At 44.5% G+C, this 23392-nt stretch overlaps 1 protein-coding gene across 3 annotated transcripts in view; it reads right to left on the bottom strand.

Annotated features, from left to right (window-relative positions):
* The window catches only part of CDK14 (cyclin dependent kinase 14), a 547646-nt gene that overhangs the window by 290418 nt on the left and 233836 nt on the right, over positions 1–23392 (bottom strand). For all 3 annotated transcript variants that reach the window (XM_040431136.1, XM_040431138.1, XM_040431137.1), the window contains one exon: positions 18724–18786. In XM_040431136.1, the coding sequence (XP_040287070.1) occupies positions 18724–18786 (63 nt within the window). The remainder of the gene's footprint in view (positions 1–18723; positions 18787–23392) is intronic.

Below are 23392 nucleotides of genomic sequence, written 5' to 3'. Positions count from 1 at the left end.
TTTTGTAGTGATATACGTAGGAGTTAGGAGGGAAGGGGTTAGGTTGGCTCTGTTTTAATTTTTGCCTCAGGCAGCAGAAAGGCTAGGTGCACCCCTGCGTGACCACTGCAGCCACATGTGGTAGTCAGACTGCAGCTTTGATGTGCCTGACCACCCAAGGTGAGGCCAGAGATTGACTGCAGCAGTAACGTGGAGTGGTGGATCGGCCATCTCTGCAGTTCTGGAAGCACTGGAGAGGCGGTGCTGGAATGGCAGGAGGATTGAGCAGCGGAGTAAGGTTTCTTTTTTATTTGATAAAATTTGCAGCCTTCCCTTTTTAAACTTTGGCATATCCAATCAGATGGAATTACATAGGAATTGCCACCTTTTAGGGGAGAATATCACTGCATTGCAGTGCTTTACAGATGCACCATGTGGCAGCAAACAAAGTGTATAGAGCCATAGGGACCTGGTGTCATAGGGACCTCCAGAGTTATAGAGGTCCTGTGTCATAGGGACCTCCAAAGTCATAGGGACCCTGTGTCATAGGGACCTCCAGAGTCATAGGGACCTCCAAAGTCATAGGGACCCTGTGTCATAGGGACCTCCAGAGTCATAGGGACCTCCAGAGTCATAGGGACCCTGTGTAATAGGGGTCTTTAGAGTCATAGGGGCATTCAGAGTCATTGGGACCCTGTGTCACAGGGACATCAAGAGCTATATGGGCCTTCAGAGTCACAGGGGCCCTGTTTCATTGGGACCATCAGGGTCATATGGACCTCCAGAGTCATAGCGACTTCCAGAGTCATAGGGACCTTCAGAGTCATAGGGTGTGGGTATGGTGTTCTGCCATACAGGCTCTTAGCACACATACAGTATATGCACACAATGCCCAAGCAAATGCAATAATACATTAGTGCATGTCTAGTCTGACACTCCATGGGACATGCAGAGGAAACACTTACATAAATTTGACTCATGCATCTTATATAGTTTGCACATTAGCAACTTTGCCAAGTGAATGGGGCCGTGCTGCAGTCACCTTCATAATCAGGATCGGTGGAGTCCCAGAAGTCCGACCCCACCAATGATAAAGTAATGTATAATCTACCGATAGAGAACCACGTTATAAAATGGGAATACCTCTAAAATGTCTTATTTTTCATTTGGTCAACAAAGATACCCCCAAGCAGGCAATTCCACAAACTTCATACATGGAAACCTTCTGGTTTATTTATTTTGCAGTTTTATTACTTTATTTCCCTTCTAGGGAAAAAAAAAAAAATCATCTTCTATAAAGGTAAAATGATACTGGTTTCTGGGATTAGTTACAGAAAAAAGGTGCATAACGGTAGGTCCGGGCCTTAAATCATCATGGGATAACAGTCATATCCAGCAGTGTGTTCCCCTCAATGAGTCTGTACACTGCCGGATATAACAATGATGTGAAGTACAGAAGTTTGACCCGATAATCTAAGAACAGGGAAGAAATGAGTAAGTGACCACAACACACCTGCTCGCTTGTGGCATTCCCCATTGATCATCATTAAGGGACATCTGTCAGCAGGTTTGTCCCTATGACACTGGCTGACCTGTTCCATGTGCGCTTGGCAGCTGAAGGCATCTGTGCTGGTGCCATGTTCATATGTGCCCTCATTACTGAGAAATGTGATGTTTTAGTATATGCAAATGAGCCTCTAGGAGCAATGGAGGTGCTGCTGTTGCACCTAGAGGCTCTGCTTTCTGTGCAACTGCAGCGCCCTCTGCCAGCTGGGTCCTGCTGAAATTTTTGTATTCGGTCAACTGTCATCTAAAGCGTGCGCAAGCTTCACAGTATGGTTTCTACATTGCAGCAGGAAAAATCCTCTTATTTAACAACTACAGACTAAAGCAGGCATGACCAACCTGAGGCTCTCCGGCTGCTGCAAAACTACAACTCCCAGCATGCTTAGACTGTCTACAGCCATCAGCCTACAGCAGGGCATGGGAGTTGTAGTGTTACAACAGCTGGAGAGCCTCAGGTTGGCCATGCCTGGACTAAAGTATCAAGCTGCCCCCTGTCAATGGGATCCATACTACAGGCTGCCATCATTCAGTCTCTGGTTGCAGTTGGGGGACAGCACTTTGGATCATCAGCAGTTTGGGATTTTTCAGGCCCGTAATGGAAACATGTCCTCTGATAACAGTACATTATGACACTGCTAGTGGATATGGATATAGGTCCAGTGGCTCCAAAAATAGAAGGAAAAAAAAAGAACCCAAATGGTTGATGCACTAGAATGTGGGCCCACTTTACACACGCTGCCCCTCCATTCACCTCTATGGGGCTGTCGGAGATAGCGGAGCACTTATATACCTGGCTATAAAGTGGAGCTGAATGGAGCAACGGAGGAGTACGGGCCTCTGTTCACATCATTGACGGGGGCCCCAGAAGTTGGATCCCTGTGGATAGGGGATAAAATGTCGTAATGGGACAACCCCTTTATGAATGTATTTAGGTATGAGCTAATATTTGGTATTTTATGACGCCTGCTCAGCAGCAGGGAAGTAGATTGGTACATGACAAAAAGTTCATGTTAAAGGAATAATGACTGCAGAAAGTACACCAAAAAGAAAGAAATCCCAGAAATTCCTCTTTTAATCTTCTCCTTTTATTCTATCCTATAGTGCAGGGGGAGGCAACCTCCAGCACTCCAGCTGTTGTGAAACTACAACTCCCAGCATGCATACTGGCTCTGCTCTTCTAAAAACTCTCATAGAAATGAATGGAGCATGCTGGAAATTGTAGTTTCACAATAGCTGGAGTGCCGAAGGTTGCTGACCTCTGCTATAGTGTCTGACATTCCAATAAAAAAATGTGGAATTCTTCTTTTAGTACTCTACGAGATCAACCATTTTCTCCTCTCCGTCTGTAACACCCCACAGTTGTGTTACTACACGCCTCTACCCCTCTACTATCTCCTAAGAGCCTTTATACTGTCATCAGATATGATTTTGCTCATGTCTTCCACAAATGTGCATATAAAACCATGTTAAATGCAATTGTTCATGTAATTTGCCTGGTTATCAGTAGGTGGCAGCAACACATTGGCAGGTCCAAGCTACAGTTCAGTGTATCTGAGCTAGAATGGATTATTCCAGCTTAGCTCCCACTCTGTGGAGAGGTGGGCTGGTCCCACATCCAGCAGCATGGGTGGAGAAGGAAGTTAGAGGTCAGTGTAGCCCACCCCCTGCTAGGGGTAGGGTGTGTGTGTGTGGAGCTCCCCTGCATAAGGAAGACAGCAAGGACCTAGTCTCGGCTGAGACCTGGCCATATTCCCAGTCTGAGTGCCTTCAGCTTAGCTGGATGAGAAAAGCAGAAACTACAGACAACCTCCAGAGTTCCAGGAAGAAAGCATCCCCTGAGAATCCATCTGTGAGATAAGTTCAGGAAAAGCCAATTCCTCCTCAGCTACTCTGTCCCCACACAGCAGAAGGTACCAGATAAGTGCAGAAGCTAACCCTGCCTTAGTTAGGCCTCTTTCCCACTTGCGTTGTCCGGATCCGGCGTGTACTCCACTTGCCGGAATTACACTCCGGATCCGGAAAAACGCAAGTGTACTGAAAGCATTTGAAGACGGAACCGTCTTCCAAATGCTTTCAGTGTTACTATGGCACCCAGGACGCTATTAATGTCCTGGTTGCCATAGTAGGAGCGGGGAGCGGGGGAGCGGTATACTTACAGTCCGCGCGGCTCCCGGGGCGCTCCAGAATGACGTCAGAGCGCCCCATGCGCATGGATGACGTGATCCATGTGATCACATGATCCATGAGCTTGGGGCGCCCTGACGTCACTCTGGAGCGCCCGGGGAGCCGCACGGACGGTAAGTATGCTGCTCCCCCGCTCCCCGCTACACTTTACCATGGCTGCCAGGACTTTAGCGTCCCGGCAGCCATGGTAACCATTCAGAAAAAGCTAAATGTCGGCTCCGGCAATGCCGGATCAATGCCTTCCAATGGGCATTAATTCCGGATCCGGCCTTGCGGCAAGTCTTCCGGATCTTTGGCCGGAGCAAAAAGCGCAGCATGCTGCGGTATTTTCTCCGGCCAACAAACTTTCCGTTCCGGAACTGAAGACATCCTGATACATCCTGAACGGATTTCTCTCCATTCAGAATGCATTAGGATAATCCTGATCAGGATTCTTCCGGCATAGAGCCCCGACGACGGAACTCTATGCCGGAAGACAAGAACGCAGGTGTGAAAGAGCCCTTAGAGCTACCAAGCAGATGTTTTATCCTGCAAGCTCCACATTTAAAGCAGAAGTATTCATTCCTGCCAATCATTGCTAAAACCTGCTGGGACCAGAGACCAAAGCTGTATACTGCTTGGATACAAGTTATTTCAAGTAAAGAAACGTTTGAACTTCATCTAAAGGTCTGGACATCATTTATTCTGCAAAATCCCTCTATTGCTCCTACTATCACTACACTCAAATTTATTGCAAGTGAGCCAGGAGTCCGGCCGTACCCAGGTAGGAGACACTGTGACACAACTACCACCAAGCTACAGAGACATTATAGGCCATTACACCACTCTGGCATTCCTAATCTGGGACGTGCGTTATAACACCTTGGAAGGGCCCTGGGATAGTACCCTGCGCACGCTGCAATTGGCGTCACGACAAATACAGGATATATTATCCATCTGACCCGGCCACTGCACTAGAAACGGCGTCAGCGAACCCGTTCCTGGTCACTGCACTTCTGACAAACCTTAGATCAGATCTATGTCTGGCTGTAAGGCAACTGGCTGCAGCAGGAGCTCTCCCCCACTGCTGTTTGCCAGAAGCCACCAGGCACATCAAGGCCCATTGCCCTGTTGGTTGCCCGCCAGCTTGAAACAGAGAACAGGAGAAAATAAAAGCTGTGCTATCTGCAGGATCCCTACAGGGCTTTTTGTTATTTAGAGGAGCCTCAGAAACGTCTGTAGACTATGAAATACTTTGGGTAAGTTTTTCTTCTGGTCCTTGCATCATTACATTTTTATTTGTACACTACTTTATGGAGAAGCAGGTAAATGTAGTCCTCATTCACACATGCGGGTCCACGATGACCTCCATGACTTGATGACCAGTGGTTCATCCGTGAAGGATCAGTGTTTGGTCCTTACGTTTTTGCTCTCCGCGTGTCATCCATATTCCATGTACACAACTAGGCTGAAAATTTGTTTCTAGAGCATCTCTTACCAATGGTCTGTGAAAACCACATACCAAACATTGATGGAATTTGTGTTGTGGCGGTGGTTTTCACGGATTCATAGACTATAATGTGTTTAAGGGATCAGTAATCAAGGGAAAACCAGGGCATGCTTCCGTGGGGTCACCACCGATCCACTGTCCATGGAAAGCCACTGATGTGTTAAGGCTACTTTCACACTGGCGTTTTGGCTTTCCGTTTGTGAGATCCGTTCAGGGCTCTCACAACTAGCGGTCCAAAACGGATCAGTTTTGCCCTAATGCATTCTGAATGGAAAAGGATCCGCTCAGAACGCATCAGTTTGCCTCCGTTCAGTCATCATTCTGCTCCGGAGGTGGACACCAAAATGCTGCCTGCAGCGTTTTCCTGTCCGCGATGTGGTGCGGAGCAAGACGGATCCGTCCTGGCACACAATGTAAGTCAATGGGGACGGATCCGTTTTCTCTGACACAATAGAAAACGGATCCGCCACCAATTGATTTTCAGTGGTGTTCATGACGGATCCGTCATAGCTATATGAGACATAATACAACCGGATACGTTCATGACGGATGCATGCGGTTGTATTATGGTAACGGAAGCGTTTTTGCAGATCCATGACGGATCCGCAAAAAACGCTAATGTGAAAGTAGCCTAATACACACATACATTAAAGTCTTGGGTACATGCACTGTCCGTGGAGAAAACAGACACCACACGTCCGCAATTCACTAACACGTGAAATAGGCCTTACACCACCGTGCCAAGTTAGATTCTCGTGCATTTCCCACCTACTACTCCTACTTTCTTCCATAGGATTAGTTTACAACAACCGCAAGATGGAGCCTTGAGAAATGTGTTATCAGAAAATTATCTTTTTTTTCCTAACAAGTTTTTTAGTTAAATAAGTTTTATTTTTTTAAGATTTTTTGTTTTATTTTCCATGGCATTATCTATATGTAAAAAAAAAAGATCCTGAAAGCCTTCAGTTTTCACCACTGACCAATTTCTGTTCTGTACAAATCACTCCTCAGCAGTCATCTCATTGCCTTTACAGGTAGGATGACAATGGAAGGCTACAACTATGTATAGACAGCACAGGATCCATTATTCACAATAGGTGATATTCACAGCTTATCTACTCCCCCTCCCTGCACAATAACCTCTACTCAGGTCACAGAGCATGCCCACAACACTCTCCCTTAAAAGTCAATGATCGGTGGGTGTCCAACTCCGGGCAGGGTGCCGATGAACATCAAGTCACTGGCCTAAGAGGAGGCCACAGTGCTCAAAGCAGTGCCACCCACTGACCAGAATTTCAGCAACAGGAGAAACAGCAGAGGGCGCTACCAGAGAGGAAATGTAACACACATAAAAACCTAACAATATTTTTATGGTGTGTATATTGCCATAATACATCATTTGAAATGTTCTATTCATACTGGTAGTACTTTTCGTGGGATAAAACCTTTAACCATCGATGGGCAGTGTACAATGTCCTAATGTAGAAGTGGGAAACCATTCACAAACTCTTGAATTAGCTCTTTTGTGGGGCCCGGGGCTCCCAGCAGCGGGAGGCAGGAGCACATCTTAGGTGCTGTATTCAGCCGCGAGCCTCTTTTCATAAGCGCCGAGGGCTTAGTCTTCTCTAACGCGGTGAAGTGCTCTTGGATACAGGAAGAATTTTAAAAAGATTCCAATGCAATGCAAGCAACAAGTTCAAGGGTTTGGCAGCATTCAGGAGGTTTTCGACACATGTCATCTGCTGACATCATCGCTGGCATTCTAAAAGACTGAAATGTGGATGACGGACAATATCTTTTATGCTTTTCTAGGTCAAGGACTACTCTGCCGCATAAGAAGACAAGAATTTTTGGTATATTAAGACCCAAAAGCTTTATGTTAGCCCTCTGTGATGGTCCTCTCCTCGCAGGGGAAATGTGAGACATGTTCCATCACTTTGAAAGAAGAATAGAATGACTCAATGAGGCACAATACAGGGAGGCACAGGTCTGTAATTTGTATGGACCCTACGAGATATAAAGGGCTTGCTCAGAATTTCTGTGCTCCCCTAGTCCCCAGCTTCTGTTAGCTTAAAGTTACCCCTCTGTGACCGTTGTCTATTTGCAGGGGAAACATGTGACATGCTCCATCAGTTCTACAGGAGAATACAATGGCTCAAAGAGGCACAGGTCTGTAATTTGTATGGACCCTACGAGATATAAAGGGCTTGCTCAGAATTTCTGTGCTCCCCTAGTCCCCAGCTTCTGTTAGCTTAAAGTTACCCCTCTGTGACCGTTGTCTCTTTGCAGGGGAAACATGTGACATGCCCCATCAGTTCTACAGGAGAATACAATGGCTCAAAGAGGCACAGGTCTGTAATTTGCATGAACCCTACGAGATATGAAGGGTTTGCTCAGAATTTCTGTGCTCCCCTAGTCCCCAGCTTCTGGTAGCTTAATGTTACCCCTCTGTGACCATCGTCTCTTCGCAGGGGAAACATGTGACATGCTCCATCAGTTTTACAGGAGAATACAATGGCTCAAAGAGGCACAATACAGTAGGCACAGGTCTGTAATTTGCATGGACCCTACAAGATATAAAGGGCTTGCTCAGAATTTCTGTGCTCCCCTAGTCCCCAGCTTCTGTTAGCTTAATGTTACCCCTCTGTGACCATCGTCTCTTCGCAGGGGAAACATGTGACATGCTCCATCAGTTCTACAGGAGAATACAATGGCTCAAAGAGGCACAATACAGGGGGCACAGGTCTGTAATTTGCATGGACCCTATGAGATATAAAGGGCTTGCTCAGAATTTCTGTGCTCCCCTAGTCCCCAGCTTCTGTTAGCTTAATGTTACCCCTCTGTGACCGTTGTCTCTTTGCAGGGGAAACATGTGACATGCTCCATCAGTTCTACAGGAGAATACAATGGCTCAAAGAGGCACAGGTCTGTAATTTGCATGGACCCTACGAGATATGAAGGGTTTGCTCAGAATTTATGTGCTCCCCTAGTCCCCAGCTTCTGGTAGCTAAATGTTACCCCTCTGTGACCATCATCTCTTCGCAGGGGAAACATGTGACATGCTCCATCAGTTCTACAGGAGAATACAATGGCTCAATGAAGCACAATACGGGGGGCACAGGTCGGTAATCTGCACGGACCCTAATAGAGATAAAGAGATACCGCTTGCAAAATGTAAACGTTTGGAGTTGCTCAGAATTTCTGTAGCTTAATGTTACCCCTCTGTGATGGTCTCCTTAAAGGGGAAACATGCGACATGCTCCATCAAATCTACAGGAGAATACAGTGGATCAAAGAGGCACAATACAGAGTGGGCACAGGTCTGTAATCGACATGGACCCTAACAGAAATAAAGGGTTACCCCTTGGAAAACATTTATATTTGCTCAGAATTTCCGAGCTCTCCCAATCCCCCATTTAGCACTCCATGGTAGCGCTCCCACACTGCCCACTATCAAAATCTAATGGGTGACGCAACTAAGCATTATATTATTATTATACACAGCACAGGGCAAGAGGAAGCAGAACATGACTAAATGGATCAGTTCAGCCTGCCCATTATAGAGAAAGTCAGGAGCTTCTTCGTGATGAACATACTCATCTTCCTTATGGTGCATATTTGCTAACAGCCCCAACTTTGCCAGGACAATCCTGGGCCGTGGATGGGCTTAGGCAAACACTGCCCCAAAGTGGGTGGTATCGGTTTTGTAGTGGGGGCGTTCCTGGGTTGTTCAAGAGGTGGGGCCATAGTAATCCTGCCAGGGATGCTAATGAGATTACTGCTGGGGAGTGAGGTGTACAAAACAGAAATCTCCCAAACTTAACTTTTTTTTAATGTTGGGTAGTATGATGGTGCGGACACCGCTACAGTGCCCCCGTGAACAGGAACAAACCTACAAAACACACTGTTCAATTCTTCAATACTTTGTATGCTTCACAGCATGTGTAGGGAGGACCCCAGGGGTGTCTTACCGTACTCCCTGCTGTCAGGCCATACTTAGACATATCTTAACCCCTGCCTGTTGTACTACAACTACACAGGCCTATGGACTTTTATGGATAAAAAAATTATAATTAAAAATCCCCATATGGGATAAAATAAAAGTAAATAAATAAAATAGTAACTTCGAAAAAATAAAAATAAACTACAAAAACACATTTACTATGCCATAAAATAAAATGAAAACTGACTCAGATAAAAATTTTCTCATTTTTGACAATTTTTTTAAATATTAATTAAACACTAATGTAGATAGGTATCAAAATATAGCCCCTAACTAAAGTACAACTTGTCCCACAAAAAAACACAACCTCTGTCTCTCTGGAGGACCCAGTATTTACAGATGTGATGGCCTTTTGTATTTGGTAGGGCACCATGTACAGCAATTCATGGTGACACTGCATAACAAATGTGAGCACTCGCTACCAGGCTCCTCCGTAACTGATTGCTGGGGCTTCCTGGGATCAGCTTCATTTTGGGGGAATCATCTATTAAAACATTGATTGCCTAAGGCCTCATGCACACGACCGTTGTTGTGTTCCGTTCCGCAAAATGGGGTTCCGTTGTTCCGTGATCCGTTTCCGTTTTTGTTTCCGTGTGTCTTCCTTTATTTTTGGAGGATCACCAGACATGAAGGAAAGTAAAAAAGAAGTAAAGTTTGCCATTCAAATGATAGGAAAAAAACGGACGCGGATGACAATCTTGTGTGCCTCCGCGTTTTTTCACGGTCCCATTGACTTGAATGGGTCCGCAAACCGTTTTCCGTGAAAAAAATAGGACAGGTTATATTTTTTTGATGGACTGGAACCACGGATCACGGACGCGGATGACAAACGGTGCATTAGCCGAGTTTTCAACGGACCCATTGAAAGTCAATGGGTCCGCAGAAAATCACGAAAAACGGAACAACGGACACGGAACACAACAACGGTCGTGTGCATGAGGCCTAAAGTGAATAACGACTTTAATAGGGTGGTATTGTAGATCATCCCTATCATGCAAGTGACTGAAGCTGAAATGCAGTACCAAAAACAGCCTATGGACAGATATGGTGCTGTTTTGTATTTTTTTTGTTTATTTTTTAAAGGAGTTGTCTGAGAGTTTTATTCTGATGGCCTATCTTTAGGATAGGTCATCAATATCTGATCGGTGGGTGTCCGACTCCAAGCAGCCCACCCATTGACTCTTTGAAGGGACCATGGTGCTTTTCCTAGGCCAGTGACGTCACGTTCATCGGTCACATGGTACCATTTGAATGGGACTGAGCTGCAATACCAAGCACAGCTGATATCTAATAAACGGCACTGTGGTTGGTAGGCTGCGAGGAGGCCGTGGCGCTCAGCCTCTTCACAAACAGCTGATCGTCAAGGGTGCTGGGAGTCAGATCCCCGATGATCACATACTGATGACCTATCCCAGGGATCAGCAAGCTTCAGCACTCCAGCTGCTGTGAAACTACAACTCCCAGCATGCAAACATGCCCGGCTGTTCTCACAGCTCCTATAGAAGTGAATGTAGCATCCTGGGAGTTGTAGTTTCAGAACATCTGGAGTCCCGGAGGTTGGTGATCCCTGACCTGTCCTGAGGAAGGGTCACCAGTATTAAACAATGTATCACTTAGGACATAGGAGGAAACAATTAATAGATCAGAGGGATGATATGTACTGGTAAATGAATGGGCATTCCTCCAGTGTATCCAGAAAAACTACATCTACTTCACACTGCTGAAGTGGAGCAGCTCTAGCGCCAGCACAGGACACTCCTCACAAACTATTGTAGACCAGTGATGGCCAGTTTGCCGTGTTCGCCCGCGAACACATGCGAGCTGCCATCTTAAATCACAAGTCCAGCGATGCACAGGTAAGTCCTTACCTGTGCCTGCGCCGAGAGGCGGTCACCGGGAGCAGGCAGTTTAGAGAACAGCCCAATGAAGGCCCCCGGCGGCTGTTCTCGGAACTGCCTGCTCCCGGTGACCGCATTTGTTTCAGACCGGCTCGCGGCGCAGGCACAGGTAAGGACTTACCTGTGCATCGCTGGACTGATGATTTAAGATGGCAGCTCGCATGTGTTCGCGGGCGAACACGGCAAACTGGCCATCACTGTTGTAGACTCGATATGAAAATTACACAAAGGCATAAAAATGCAATTTCCCCGGCAGCTGCATGCCACTCATCCGAATATGATCATACAGAAGCTGGGGACAGCACATACATGACAGTGTAAACTGGGGGGAATACAAAATGAACAAATGTCAACCTGGATAATGGATTCTTTATGGCGTCTGTGACAGGCGGCCTTAATTTGGTGTAATATTACTTGGACTCGTGCACACCTGCCTGCTCTGCGGACTGTGAACGACAAAATAGCACCTTCTTCTCAGCTCCATCAACTTCACCGTCTCCTGATGCGCACATTTATCAAACTTAATAACACTGCAGTCACTACACGGTCACAAATTCACCAAAATTTCAATATAAAATATTTAGAATGGATCAATGGAATAAAGCAGAAAAACAAAAAGCAAAAAAACTAGGCCTTTCTCTAGCAGGGTTACATGCGCTCATACTCTGTATACACACACGTGCCATCATTAGTTACAGATTTTATTAGTTCATAATTCAATAAAGTGTCATTATATAACTACACTCAATATCACGTAATTCCTCGTCCTCTGAGTACAACCTTTCATGCCGCATATTCAAAAAATTGTGCCTAGCGCTATATGTGATTGTGCAGATCTAAAAACATAATCATCAATAACACTGACTACAGCGCGTCAGAGGGTGAAAAATACAGAGGAATAGAGAACGTGCACGGTCTACACTTCAATTAGAGTGCTGCCTCGGATGCCTCCTTTCCTATTTTTATCTATTATCTTTCTTTATCTATCTACAATCTACTATTTATCTACTATCTATCTACACTACTATCTATCTATCTACAATCTACTATCTATCTATCTATCTATCTACTATATCTACTATCTATCTACTATCTATCTATCTATAATCTACTATCTATCGACTATCTACTATATATCTTCTATCTACTATCTATCTACAATCTACTATCTACTATTTATCTACTATCTATCTACAATCTACTATCTACACTACTATCCATCTACTATTTTTCTACTATCTATCAACTATCTATCTCTGTTTATCTATATAAAGCAAAAATCTGGCAGCACTACGTCCAACTTAAACAAAAAAGAGTGCACGCCCGAAGGGACTAGACTATTGCCCAATACACAAAGTAGCAAAAAGGCAGCGGTCCAAAATCAGTAAAAAATGAAGAAAATGCTTTTATTCACTCATGTGAATACGCAACATTTCGGCTCAACACTAGAGCCTTTCTCAAGCGCTTGAGAAGCGCTTTTTACTGATTTTGGAGCGCTGCCTTTTTGCTACTTTGACTATCTATCTATCTAATATGTATCGATCTATCCATCCCATTGTCTTTCTAATATCTATTATACTGTATATATGTCTGTCTATATCTATCTATCTATCTATCTATCTATCTATCACCCAACTTTTGGATGCAGCCCCTGTGCTAGAATACCCCTTTAAATATTAGGGCAGAAATCATATATAGATATTTTAAGTTCCAAATTGGCTCAAATAATGAAATATATAAGTTGAGGTATATTGTACAGGTAGAAACCAGATTGTTTCTGTTTCTATTATCTATCTATCTACACTACTCACAAAAAGTTAGGGATATTTGGCTTGTGGGTGAAATTTCAGAATGAGACAAAAATGCCCTCTAACCTTTACAGATGACCTTAATGTGACCTTCACTAAACTTCTGAATGCACATGTCCAGCTCTTCAATGTTTCAGCACTTTTTGGACAACTTGCTGTTCTCTTACAAGGAGCTTAACGGCAAATTTCTCAACAGGTGTTTGATCCATGAATCGCCCAATAAATTTCCTGGTTCAATTAGAATTGGTATTTAAACAGTCCTCCTCATCATGCTGTTCACATTTTGACATCATGAGACCAAGACGACACCTAACAATGTATCAACAGTACCTCGCCATTGCGAGGCTTCAAGCAGGATGTTCTCAGGTGGAAGTGGCCACTGAGCTTAGAGTGTCACAGAGTGTCATCAGCAGGTTGTAACAGAGATACAGAGACACTGGAAGAGTCACAGAAAGGCAGAGAAGTGGACGTCCTTTGGCCACATCCCACACTGATGATCGCTTCATTGTAAACAATGCCCTGCAGAACCGGATGATGAATGCCACACAACTCCAGGCACATTTGAAAGAGGTGAGAGGCACCGAAGTGTCACATGAGACCATTCAAAAACGCTTACATCATTGTGGTCTGCGTGCTGGACGACCTGCAATGGTACCTGACCACACCACCAGGCACAGGCGTCATTGTCTTGCATGGGCCAGTGGGCGTCAGTGTTGTTCACTGATAAAAGCTGATTCACGCTGAGCAGAAATGATGTCCTCTAACGATGTTGGAGACGTCAAGGAGAGCGCTATGCATCAGCCACTGTTGTCACCAGACGAGCCTTTGGTGGTGGTGGTGTTACAGTGTGAGCAGGTGTGTCTAGTCAATACAGAACTGCCCTACACTGTGAATGGTCCAGTGACAAGCCCATACTACGTCAATAACATCGTTAATCCACTTATTGTGCCTCTGCATGAACAACACAGGCCTGATTTCATCTCCATGGACAACAATGCGCCAGCTCATTAGGGAACGGCTGCTGGAGACTGGGGGACCTCAAATGGAGCGGCCTGCACTTTCTCCAGACCTGAATCCCTTGGAAAACCTATGGGATCAGCTGAGTCGCCATGTAGAGGTTCGTAACTCTGTACCCCAGAACCTAAATGACCTGAGGGCTGCCCTTCAAGAAGAGTGGGATGCCGTGCTTCAGCAGACAATAAGGCGACTTGTGAACAGCAGGAGACGTCGTTGTCAAGCTGTAATTGATACTCAAGGCCACACGACAAGTTATTGAGACATTGACATTTTGTGGCGGTATACCCAGCACTGGTGTCGGCTTTTGTTTCAATAAATTGTTTGAGATGAGGAAATCACCATTGCTGCTTCTACTTAAATGCCCGACTTTCAAGATATAATATCACTGGAGCGGGAACTTTTTACATTTTCCATAAATTTCACCCCAAAGCCAAATATCCCTAACTTTTTGTGAGTAGTGTGTGTATATATATACATACATACATTTTTTTTTTTACAATTGTGATAAATGTCCCTCACATCAAGACAACAGCCAGCACGAACCTCTGCATGCAAAAATGTATTCAAATAATGCAATTTATCCTGACACAAGACCTTCTGAATGACAGGATAAAGCCCCCAAAGCAAATGGAAACAATTCAGATAAGTAACTCGTCGACATCTCATCTAATTTAAATAGATGGTTAGAAGAGAGAGCGCTGGACTGAATTGTATTCTACGAGACACCAGCTATTGAGACAGACAGCTTTATTAAAGGGCATGCCGGATTCACCCATTCAGTGTGAAAGAGAGACGTTGTGCCGACTGCATAATTAATACAGCCCCCTCCCCACTTTCTGGACACACGCCAGTATTGTCTCCGCTATGTTAATATCAAACCAATGCATCCCATTCATCATCTGCTGCCACCACCGGAAAGCTCCGTACAGAACTGCTAATCTTAGGAATAAAAAATAAAAAACTGAATAAACTCAAAAACTAAAATAAATAAACCTATGGAAAAATGAATTGACAACGAGAGGGTCAATTATAGTCTGTTAGAAACTAGAAGCATAAAATAAAATAATAATAATAATAATTAAGGGTAAAATGTAGTATATTATTATTATTATATTAAAAGAGGTTGTCGGCCAGTAAAAAGTAATACTACGCCGATCCTCCACCGCTCCCGTCTGATGCTTCCCAGGTTCCCCACTAGTCTCTACTTCCTGGTCAATTCTTGATATGGACACGTGATGCTGCAGCCAATCGCTGACCACAGAGAGTAACTGCTGCAGCCAACGATTGGCTGAGCGGTGAATTTTCTGTGCATTACTGCTTTCTATTTATAGACAACCTCTTTAATATAATCATTTATTACAATTATTATTAATAATATAGATATTATTATTATCACCACTTTCATCAAAATATTACTATTTTTAATAAAATACATAATTATTTTTCATCATATTACCATTACTATATTATATATTATTTTATATTATATTATATTATTATTACTACCTTTACTACTCATTTAATGAAATAAAATATTAAAGGGGTTTTCCAGGAGTTCAATGTCTTATCCACAGGATAGGTCACCAATATCTCATCGGTGGGAGTCCAACTCATAGCACAGCCACTGACGAGCTGCGGCACATTGTATTGTGGTTGTGCTTGGTATTGCTACCTAGACCCATTCACTTGAATTCATTCAGTCATATGATGCTCCTCTTTTGAAAATCTAGCTTTTCTGGCCTGTGCTATGGATGGGATAGAACTATTTATCTCCCTGTTGCATGCGCAGATGAGGTGGATTCAGAAGCTTGCGCAGGAAGAGGAATAGTTTTAGTAGTGTTGAGTGAATCGAAGTCAATTTGCAGCAAAGCCAAATTTCCTTGTGCTTCATGCTAACAAACTGATTCATACTTTCACACGTGCTTCATACCTACCTCATCCGTTTGCGTGCGAAGAGCCGACCACGCTGATTGAAGATCCCGCAAGAAATCCAGTGCACAGTGACTTATTACGTCACCACGCCGGCCCGACGTGGTGACGACATCATGGGCCGTGCAAGATTTCCCTCTGCATCTTTAATCAAGTTGGCGGCGACCGACTCTTCGCAATCAAATGGATGAGGCAAGTATGAGTTTGTTTATTTATTTTTTATTTTACACTTTAATGTTAATGTCAGATGCCGCGATCAGCTATGAAGGTGGCATCTGAGGAGTACAATGACAGGGAGTGGCGCAATCATGGTAATTCGTAACAAAGCAAATATTTCCACAGACGGCCCAGGCCAGAAACCTGGTAAAGGGAATGTGTGCGGCGTCCCATTACTATGGTAGTGGTACACTGCAAGAAGGTTGTAAAGCTGGGCTTTTGATGTAACATGTGCATTTCATGTGTTAAAGGCATTGTGCCATAAAGTACTTTTCACTCTAAGGTTTACTTTCATCAATTACCCTAGCTCCCATTCCTCCTTGGATATATATTTTTTCTTTCTCAAATTTACCTCGTTTGCAGTTTTCTCTTATCCCCCATGCTTGAATCCTACTTCCTGGTTTGTCATGTGTCTGCTGTCCCATCACGCCTCAGGGCAGTGAGCTGTGTCCTGACATCAGCAGAACACGTGACATTAACTACACCCTTTGTTCTTACCAATGACACTACCTACGTCCTACATTACAAGGTTTCAGGGGTGCACCACCAATGAGGCCAGGTGAGGCAGCACCAGGTAGGGGCAAGGGGCGGGGCAGCCGAAGGACCATGGAATGAAGGGAAGGGGTTAGGTTAAGAAATTGGCATTAGGGAAAAAGGGGGGGGGGGGGGGCGCTGTTTCAGTTTTCGCCTGAGGCAGCAGAAAAGCTAGTTGCAACCCTGCAAGGTTCCAATGCAGGACGTAACCAACAGCAACTGAATATCGAAAAAGATTTGCCACAGGGCACAATGGCAGGCTACTAACGTTAAAATAAGGTAGTTTTGATCAATGGTAGTTTTTTAGAGAAAAAAGCTGCGATATCTGTATATTTACATTAATAGCACAACCCCTTTAATAGACTGTATCTTCATGCACCAATAGTTGGGTCTGTTGTCACCCTCTCTATATTGTGAGAAGGGGATAGTGAAGTGGATAGACGGAATACAGAGTTAGCTCATGGAGAGGCACCATGCTATGCACCACAGCAGCTAGTAAAGCCAGCCCTGGATTAGGTATCAGTCAGAGCAAGGCAAATTAAAAAAATAGAACTTTATATACAGAAAAGTATTCTAGAGATAAGGAGAGGTGCGAGTAGAAGCTCTGTGGAGATAAGCTGTCTGAAAGGACCTCATAATATCTACAGCAACATTGTCCAGAAGTGTAAAGGCTCCAAGCCCTGGACAAGCCTAAACAAGGCAGAATCCAGATATGCCCATCATACTACATCCCGCTGAGGAAACCTGCAGTAACATTAACTGTGAGTATGGCAACCTGTAAAAGGGTACAGAGCATAGTCTGAAGTTGGGGTCTGCCCTGTGGTTGCATCGTACATGTTGCACCTCTATTTCTGGATGGTTATGCAAAAGTCAGCTAGAGAAGTTCAGTGTGAGGAAAATTTCTATAAAGAGATATCTTGGCCTATGAACTATTTTTGCAGCCGAGTGACCTGTAAAGTCTGGGAAATTGCATCTTGTGTTAAAATTGCGGGCCCGCAAATACAGACCCTGGCTTTTTGCACCGCATCACGGATGCGGACCCATTCATTTGAATAGGTCCGCAATGCGGAAGGTGCAGTGCAGAACTGAGGCACCGAACCCCACGGGAGCACTACAGAGTACCTCCGCGGGTTTTATGTCCGTGCTTCCACACCGAGAAAAAGTAGTGCATGCACTACTTTTTTGCGGTGTGAACCTTTGGATGCGGATCACAGACCTCATTCAAGTGAATGGGTCCACGTCCGCATGTTGCAGCCCTACGGTTGGTGCCTGGTCATTGCGGACAGGAATTTGCGGTCCGCAGCTTGGGCCCAGCCGGCACACGGTCATGTGCATGAACCTATAAGGGCACCTCAAACCACCATCAGGCAGGAGTAAACCAAGACCAGAGTGTGTCCCGAAAGGGAAAAAAAACATGTATCTTTCCCATCACTGCATGGCCCAGGGAAGCATCAGACTGAGTACTAATCACAACCACCATTCTTGCTACTATCACTCCTATCCTCTCCTCGGCTTGCGGCGAGTGATGTCGGCGGAAGCTGGAATTTCAGAAGAGGAGTGTTGCGTGACTGGGATCAGGAGAGGCCGATCCAAGCAACATCAGAATAGTAAGTATATTACAAATATTCTCCGATAGGTGAATTAAGTGTAATAAAAGTGGCTTTGCAGGACACATACAGTGCCATTTTAATACCGCATAAAAGATATGATGCCCCTGTCTGTCGGGTGACTAGCGGGATGTTTAGATGGATCAACAACTGGGTGAAGGAATGTCCATACAAATATTCATTCTCCACCATCACGTTAAAGGCCTCTAAGAAGGACAGATGGACCCGTAGGCCATTTCATCCCTCCTTTGTGAATTATGGTCAACAAAGGCACGCTATCGGGGGACAGTTTTTCACAAGCTCCATAAGAAGTGGGGGCTACATCTACAGCATACAGTATATAAGCATGAGTGAGATCTGACCCATCCTGATCGCCTTGATGGCATCACCAGACCAGAGTACTTTAAATGTGACTCTCTACAACAACAGTCCCACCCCCTGACCACATTTGGAGCCCATTACTAATCTGCATTGTGTAGGATAAGGCACTTACCTTCACATTGTCAGGATTCAGACCCCCGGGGTATTTGTCCATGTACTGACACAGATCTGTATGCTGAAACACAGAGACAGAGATCAGAATTACCTTCTCAGAAAATCATGTGGGAAGACCAACATACAGATTCACTGAGCAAAACAACCAATGTGCTACCATTAAATAATATACTGTATATATAATGTAGCCAGCGCAGACATGGAACTTATAGTTGTCCTGGAAAAAAACTAAAATGTACCCTATGTTGTAGATGGATCTCAAGTGACAGAAGGTGGGGCAACTGTCACGATCAGTGTGGGGGGGGGGGGGACTCCACACTGAACACAGGAGGGAAGGGGAACAGTAACTGGGCCTGGAAACTAGGGAAGAAACAGGTCACCTCATAGACAACCCTAATCTGGGCCCTGACTACCTATCAATATGAATAGACCTTGAAGGTAGGAATATTCATATGCAGGATACCTAGGCCCTGATTTCCCTATAAGGCCCTGGAATAAGGTTAGGACCAGAGACAACCCATTCCTCCCCAGATGGACGAATGGAAGTCTCTGTCTCAGGCCCAGAGACAACAACAGGGAATATAAAAAACACAAACAAACGCGACACTTAAATTCTGTAGAGAAGAGATGGAAGAACAGGAACACCAGAGATGATCTCACACCAGTTCAGCCAAACCCAAATGAAGCGATTTACCGAATAGTCAGAAGGGTGGGGTGAGACTATAAAGGGTAGAAGTGATGACCACTGAGCAACAGCTGAGAAAAGGGAAGTGGTCATTAACCCTATCAACACTGAATAAAGAGATATCAAGGAGGCTGTTAGATTCCTCCACGCTCAGCCAATCTCTCTGATCGCCTGACACCAGTCACCTGAGGGACCGTGACAGCAACACAAGTAGGCAGGAACAACAGAAGTAGGCGGGACCAGCAATACTGTAGTGCAGAACATAATACCGCCCCAGCAGAACCAAATACCACAGTGCAGCACAAAATACTGCCGTTCATGCCACAGTATGAAATGTTAGGGGATAATGAGATCCGCACACCCTGTTTTGGTAATGGGTGCCCACGGAGGACGAGGAATCGTCACGTAGCAAAGTGAAGGAATTCGTGGCACACCAGAGTAAGTTTGATGCAGTTTAATTAATTCATTGATGTTTTACATCATTTCATAATTTAATGTATATACACGTAATTGATACATCCGGATAGCAAATTAGGCTTGTATAACGTGTCCCAACGTTTCGGCCATATATCTGGCCTTTGTCAAGGGATCTGTGGTTATGGTTGTGGAGACCTCGACCGGATGTGTATATGGCCGAAACGTTGGGACACGTTATACAAGCCTAATTTGCTATCCGGATGTATCAATTACGTGTATATACATGAAATTATGAAATGATGTAAAACATCAATGAATTAATTAAACTGCATCAAACTTACTCTGGTGTGCCACGAATTCCTTCACTTTACAGTATGAAATGTTATCATCGTCCTGAAGACAACAATAAAGTACCAGATGTTATTACACTAATTATTGCTGAGAGCATCAGATCTTCATGTGCCGGCTGGTGGCCATGAGGAAGGCTTGGGCAGCCCCCTGGGAATCAGCCCACTGGGAAGTTTCCCAGTAGGGTCTAGGGCCAGTCCACCCCTCAATGTAGCAGAGCTCAGATTTTCTCTCCACCATAGCTCTTGTAATTCAGCCCCTCTGATCAGAGAATTAGAGATAAATTATGGAGTGCAGATTCAACAATAAGCTTCTCTGTATTAGTCGGCCTAGTGACCGATACCCCGCCAGGCCATGCTATGTCCACAGGTATTTCCGATATAACCACCGCCAGTGGTGTGATGTCACATCTATCCGTAATTGTCAGGGAAGACTATGCATTACCTCTACATGTCCTGCAGTGTCTTACATGGGCAAGTCTACCAAAGGAAGTCGTTGTCATCAATATACCCCATTAGGCCCTAAAAAAGGGGTCGTCTTTATGATATACAAAACATAATAAATGTTTTCTTAAAGGGCATTTCAAGGATCAGAAAAACATGGCTTCTTTCTTCCAGCAACGGCCCCACACTTATATTACAGCGCAGTCCCAGTGAAGTGATCGAGGCTGAGCTGCAATACCACACACACAAACTGTGGATGGAGATGGCTGTGTTTCTGGAAGAAAGCAGCCAAGTTTTTATAATCCTGTGCAACCCCTTTAAAGGCATTACATTGCATTTTACTCATTTTGGGCTAAAAATCATTTTTTCAATTGTTCTTTATTAAAAATGTTCATCCATTTCTGAGATACAGGGTTTAAAAAATCAGTCTATCACTTTTTCTGTTTTCTTTGAATCCTGTTATCTGATGGCTCATGGTTATGAGGTCAGGACAGGGTGGGACTGACCAGAGTACCAGAGGATCCTGTGGTGAGCCTCGTGTATGAAGCCATAATGGGCCCCAAAGGTATTTGGAGCTGCCTTTTGAACTAATCCCTGTCTACTAGGGTCTCTGTCTTAGGTTTGGGCTCTGAGAGTAATTTCCTCAGGTGAGCCCAAGGAACTCCAGTACGACGCTGGTTCTGAAGATCAGAGATAAGAGCTACACATGAGATGTCAGTTGACAGGATTCAAAGAAAACATGACAGATTGCAGACTGATTTTTAACTACAGTATCTCAGCAATGGCTGAACATTTTTTAATAAAGACCAAATGAAAAAGTGATTTTTAGCCCAAAATAAGTAGAATGCAATCATTAAAATGCCCCCAAAGGTGTCCATAGCCTTTAAATTTAGCTGGTAAACATTACTACCTTTTTAGAGCGTAAACATCACAAGTCCTGCTTGAGCTTTTTTGAGTATTTACATATTTTTTTTTCCACATATCTGAAAAACAATTTCTCTCTGAAAACCAAACTGTGCAATCTTCGCTTTGATATCAGTAATTTCACGATGGGGAGTCTCCATCTCTGCTAAATAGATGCCTCCTACAAGGAGTAATTTCATAGAAATTCATGAGACGGTTTTCTGCCGATACCTCACTCATATACTTATCTCCAGTGCCCGAAGCAGAATTTCAGTGCAAGCAGAATGCATAGACCCTAATATAGGAGGGAAATGTCCTCATCTGGACGGAGAATCAGACTGCAGTGAATATAGGTGCAGAACTCTCCCCTGGTTCTACAGACACATGTAGCAGACCTGAGTTAGTGAATGCAGCAGAGCTGAAAGTGTCATCTGCTGTGATGCAGACTGTGCAACCAATCGTAACCTAAAGGAGGACTTAAAGGGGTTGTCCAGAACTAGAGAAACATGGAGGCTCTTTTCCATGAACACCACCACACCTGTCCATGGATGATATCTGGTTTTGCAAGGCACCTCCATTGAAATGAAAGGGGCTGAGCTGCAATACTACACAATACTAAACTAGTGATATAGCTTTATACTAGTCATATAGCTTTATACTAGTGATACAGCCATATACTAGTGATACAGCCATATACTAGTGATTGGAATCATATACTAGTGATACAGTCATATACCAGTGATACAGTCAGTCATATACTAGTGATACAGCCATATACTAGTGATACAGCCATATACTAGTGATACAACCATATACTAGTGATACAGCCATATACTAGTGATTGGAACCATATACTAGTGATACAGTCATATACCAGTGATACAGTCATATACTAGTGATTGGAATCATATACTAGTGATAGTCATATACTAGTGATACAGCCATATACTAGTGATTGGAATCATATACTTGTGATACAGTCATATACTACAGGGAGTGCAGAATTATTAGGCAAATTAGTATTTTGACCACATCATCCTTTTTATGCATGTTGTCTTACTGTAGTGTACGGGAGTTGTAATACCCGTCACTACCAAAGTGTCACTTGGTGTGCTGTCGTCCCTCCTAATTATGGGGAAGTTGTTGTATGCCAGTTTTATAAAATGTAATGTAAGGCCTCTTTCACACTTGCGTTGTTGGGATCCGGCATGCACTTCCGTTGCCGGAGGTGCCTGCCGGATCCGTAACAACGCAAGTGTACTGAAAGCATTTGAAGACGGAGCCGTCTTCCAAATGCTTTCAGTGTTACTATGGCACCCAGGACGCTATTAAAGTCCTGGTTGCCATAGTAGGAGCGGGGAGCGGTATACTTACAGTCCGTGCGGCTCCCGGGGCGCTCCAGAGTGACGTCAGAGCGCCCCATGCGCATGGATGACGTGATCCATGTGATCACGTGATCCATGCACTTGGGGCGCCCTGACGTCACTCTGGAGCGCCCGGGGAGCCGCACGGAAGGTAAGTACACTGCTCCCTCGCTCCCCGCTACACTTACCATGGCTGTCAGGACTTTAGCGTCCCGGCAGCCATGGTAACCACTCTGAAAAAGCTAAATGTCGGCTCCGGCAATGCGCCGAAACGACGTTTAGCTTAAGGGCGGATCCGGATCAATGCCTTTCAATGGGCATTAATCCCGGATCCGGCCTTGCGGCAAGTCTTCAGGATTTTTGGCCGGAGCAAAAAGCGCAGCATGCTGCGGTATTTTCTCCGGCCAAAAAACGTTCCGTACCGGAACTGAAGACATCCTGATGCATCCTGAACGGATTTCTCTCCATTCAGAATGCATTAGGATAATCCTGATCAGGATTCTTCCG

The sequence above is a fragment of the Bufo bufo genome, chromosome 5 (assembly GCF_905171765.1).
Source record: "Bufo bufo chromosome 5, aBufBuf1.1, whole genome shotgun sequence".
NCBI lineage: Eukaryota > Metazoa > Chordata > Amphibia > Anura > Bufonidae > Bufo > Bufo bufo.
The sequence above is the reverse complement of the archived record's forward strand: the minus strand, read 5'-3'. Positions and strand labels throughout refer to the sequence as shown.